This window comes from Glycine soja, chromosome 14, assembly GCF_004193775.1.
Source record: "Glycine soja cultivar W05 chromosome 14, ASM419377v2, whole genome shotgun sequence".
NCBI lineage: Eukaryota > Viridiplantae > Streptophyta > Magnoliopsida > Fabales > Fabaceae > Glycine > Glycine soja.
Window position 1 is genome coordinate 35,545,522 of NC_041015.1, and position 3,755 is coordinate 35,549,276.

At 44.3% G+C, this 3,755-nt stretch overlaps 1 protein-coding gene across 1 annotated transcript; it reads left to right on the top strand.

The window, feature by feature from the left end:
• The first annotated feature begins 2,381 nt into the window (after window positions 1–2,381).
• On the top strand, window positions 2,382–3,002 carry LOC114384031 (uncharacterized protein Mb2253c-like). Its single transcript, XM_028343714.1, has one exon. It carries the CDS (start codon window positions 2,382–2,384, stop codon window positions 3,000–3,002), a length of 621 nt encoding a protein of 206 aa, XP_028199515.1.
• Window positions 3,003–3,755: the final 753 nt, after the last annotated feature.

Consider the following 3,755-nt stretch of genomic DNA (forward strand, 5'->3'; position numbering starts at 1 on the left):
AAATTAAAGTTTGTAGTGAAAGGGCAGTTGGTTATAGTATCAGGGGAGGAAGACATATCGGTAAGTTGTCCGTCTTCTACGTTGTATGTTGAGGCTGCAAAGGAGTCATTCAAAACATTATTCCAAGCGCTGGAAATTATGAGCAGTGCTTATGCGGAATCTCCTCCGGTGCAGCCACGCATATTTGGTGTCGCTTTGATGGTGGCTCTGGTTATGTTAAGGGACAGATATGAGCCCAAAATGGGTTTAGGCCGAAACGGGGACGGCATGGCAAGCTTGGTGGAGTTCGCTGAGAATCGTGGAAGGTTCGGGTTGGGTTACGAGCCTACGCATGCCGACAAGAAGAGGGTCGCCTTAGAAAGGAAGGAGAGAAACCTGGCCCGTCTACAAGGGCGTGGACTACAAGTAGAAAACATCCCTTTTTGTCACATCAGCGAAAGTTTTGTCAGCGCAGGATGGATGCGCGAGGATTAGGATACGGTGATAAACGAAGGAACCCCTCAAGACCGACCAAATTGGGTGCAGCCATGTCCTCTGGGCTTTGAATTGGGGAATTGGAAAATTGTCGAACAACCCAAGATTTCCATGACAAATTCAATGTAATCCAATAGTTCCAACCCTATTGCTGGGCCTAGGCTTTAGGGTCTGCTTCCTGTTGGGCATACCTCTTTCTTTAATGTTCCCACAATTATAAATACGGAACCTTTTCTGTTTGATGTATTCCCTCTCGCACTTTCATCTATTTTCATTCTTCTGCATATTTATTTTTGTTGCGATTAAATGATTTGATGCAGATCCAACAATGAGTCTTGTGAAAGTAGTGATACCGAGGACCCGGATGTTGATTTTGAGCAACTAATAAATCAAGCCGAGAAAGGAGAAGATGAGGATTAGGGGCTTCCCCTAGATTTGAAAAGAATGGTGGAGCAAGAAAAAAGGGAAGTGAAGCCACACCAAAAGGAGACAGAGATTGTGAACCTAGGCATTGGCGGAGAGAAAAAAGAGGTTACGGTCAGCACTTGCATGTCCGCAAACGTCCTTGATGAGTTGGTGACTCTGTTGAACGACTACCAAGACATCTTTGCTTGGTCCTACCAGGATATGCCTGGTTTAAGCTTGGATATCGTGCAACGTAAACTACCTTTGAATCCCGAGTGTTCCCCGGTAAAGCAAAAACTGAGGAGGATGAAGCACAAGATGTCCCTGAAAATAAAGGAAAAAGTGAAGAAGCAATTTGGCGCTGGTTTCTTGGTCGTTGCTCAGTACTCGAAATGGGTCGCCAACATCGTGTCGATCCCTAAAAAGGATAAGAAGGTGTGAATGTGCATGGACTATTGGGATTTAAACCAAGCCAGTCCAAAGGATAACTTTCCTTTACCGCACATCGATGTTCTCGTAGATAACACGACCAATTTTGCCCTGTTTTCTTTCATGGATGGATTCTCAGGCTATAATTAGATAAAGATGGCACAAGAGGATATAGAGAAGACAACCTTCATCACTCTATGGGGAACTTTCTGCTACAAGGTGATGTCCTTTGGGCTAAAAAATGTCAAGGCAACATACCAGCGGGCCATGGTGGCGTTATTCCATGACATGATGCATAAAGAGATCGAGGTCTACATGGATGACATGATCCCTAAATCGAGGACCGAGGAGGAACACCTTGTCAATTTGCGGAAGTTATTCGAGCGACTGCGTAAATACAGGTTGAGGCTGAATCCCACAAAGTGTACTTTCGGGGTTAAATTTGAAAAATTGCTTGGCTTTTCCGTTAGTCAGAAAGGAGTAGAGAAGATCCAGACAAAGTAAAGGCAATCCTCGAAATGTTGGAGCCACGCACTGAGAAGCAGGTCCGAGGTTTCCTGCGAAGGTTGAACTACATAGCGAGATTCATATCACAGCTGACCTCCACTTGCGAGCCTCTTTTCAAATTGTTGCTTAAAAATTAGTCCATCCAATGGGATGATGATTGTCAAGTGGCATTTGAAAGGATTAAGTGGTGTATGATGAATCCCCCTGTGCTCGTACCGCCGGTGCCCGGAAGACCTCTTATCCTATACATGACTATATTAGATGGGTCAATAGGGTGTGTGTTGGGACAGCACGATGAGTCCGGAAAAAAGGAGCGGGTCGTCTATTACTTGAGCAAGAAGTTCACGGCATGCGAGATGAACTACTCTTTGCTAGAGAGGACGTGTTGTGCCTTGGTATGGGCAGCTCACTGTCTGAGGCAGTATATGCTGAATTACACTACTTGGTTGGTGTCAAAAATGGATCCCATCATGTACATCTTCAAAAAGCCCGCTTTCACTGGACGGATAGCTCAGTGGTAGGTTTTGTTGTTAGAATTCGATATTGTATGTGTCACTTAGAAGGCAATGAAGGGGAGTGCCTTGGTGGATTACCTAGCTCAACATCCCATCAATGATTATCAGCCTATGCATCCAGAATTCCCTGATGAAGATATTGTGACCTTGTTTGAGGAGGAAGTAGAAGATGAGGACAGGGACAAGTGGATCATGTGGTTTGACGGTGCGTCTAATGCACTAGGCCATGGGGTTGGGGCAGTTTTGGTTTCCCCAGACAAGCAATATATACCTTTCACAGCTAGGTTGTGCTTCGACTACACGAACAACATAGCGGAGTACGAGGCATGTGCCCCTGGGATCCGAGCAACAATCGACTTTAGGGTCAAGTTACTCAAGGTATACAGGGACTCGACATTGGTAATCCATCAATTGAAAGGTGAATGGGAGACCAGGGACCACAAATTGGTACCTTACCAGGCTTACATTAGGAAGTTGATGGAATTCTTTGATGACATATTTTTTCATCATATTCCTAGAGAGGAAAATCAGATGGTTGACACCCTTGCCACTCTAGTGAGCCTGCATGAAGATTTTCCGTACATCAAATTCAGATATCATAGTGAGCCTACACATTGTTGTTTGATAGAAGAAGAGGAGGATGGTAACCCTTGGTATTTCAATATCAAATGATACATCGAAGATAAGGAATACCTGCTTGAGACCTTTGACAACGATAAGAGGACATTATGAAGATTGGCGGCCGATTTCCTCCTGAGTGGAAATATCTTGTACAAGAGGAACCATGACATGGTACTGCTTCGATGTGTGGATGCAAGAGAGGTCGAAAAAATGCTAATAGAGGTGCATGAGGGATCCTTTGGTACGCATGCTAATGGTCATGCCATGGCCCGGAAGATTTTGAGAGCGGGGTATTACTGGCTCACTATAAAGAGCGATTGTTGCGTTCATGTGAGGAAATGCCATAAGTGCCAAACCTTTGCAGATAATGTTAATGCTCTACTTGTACCATTAAATGTCTTGGCAGCACCTTGGCCAATCTCTATGTGGGGCATAGACGTGATCGGGGCCATCGAACCCAAGGCTACCAACGGGCATCACTTCATCTTAGTCGCCATTGATTACTTCACCAAGTGGGTGAAAATAGCTTCATATGCTAGCGTGACTATGAATGTAGTGATCAAATTCATTAAGAAGGAGATAATTTGCAGATATGGGTTGCCCAGGAAGATCATCAACGATAATGCCACCAATTTAAACAACAAGATGATGAAGGAAATATGCAAGGATTTCAAAATCCAACATCATAATTCCACGCCTTATCGGCCAAGGATGAATGGAGCAGTTGAGGCTGCAAATAAAAACATCAAGAAAATCGTTTAGAAGATAACCATATCATACAAGGATTGACACGAGATACTCCCC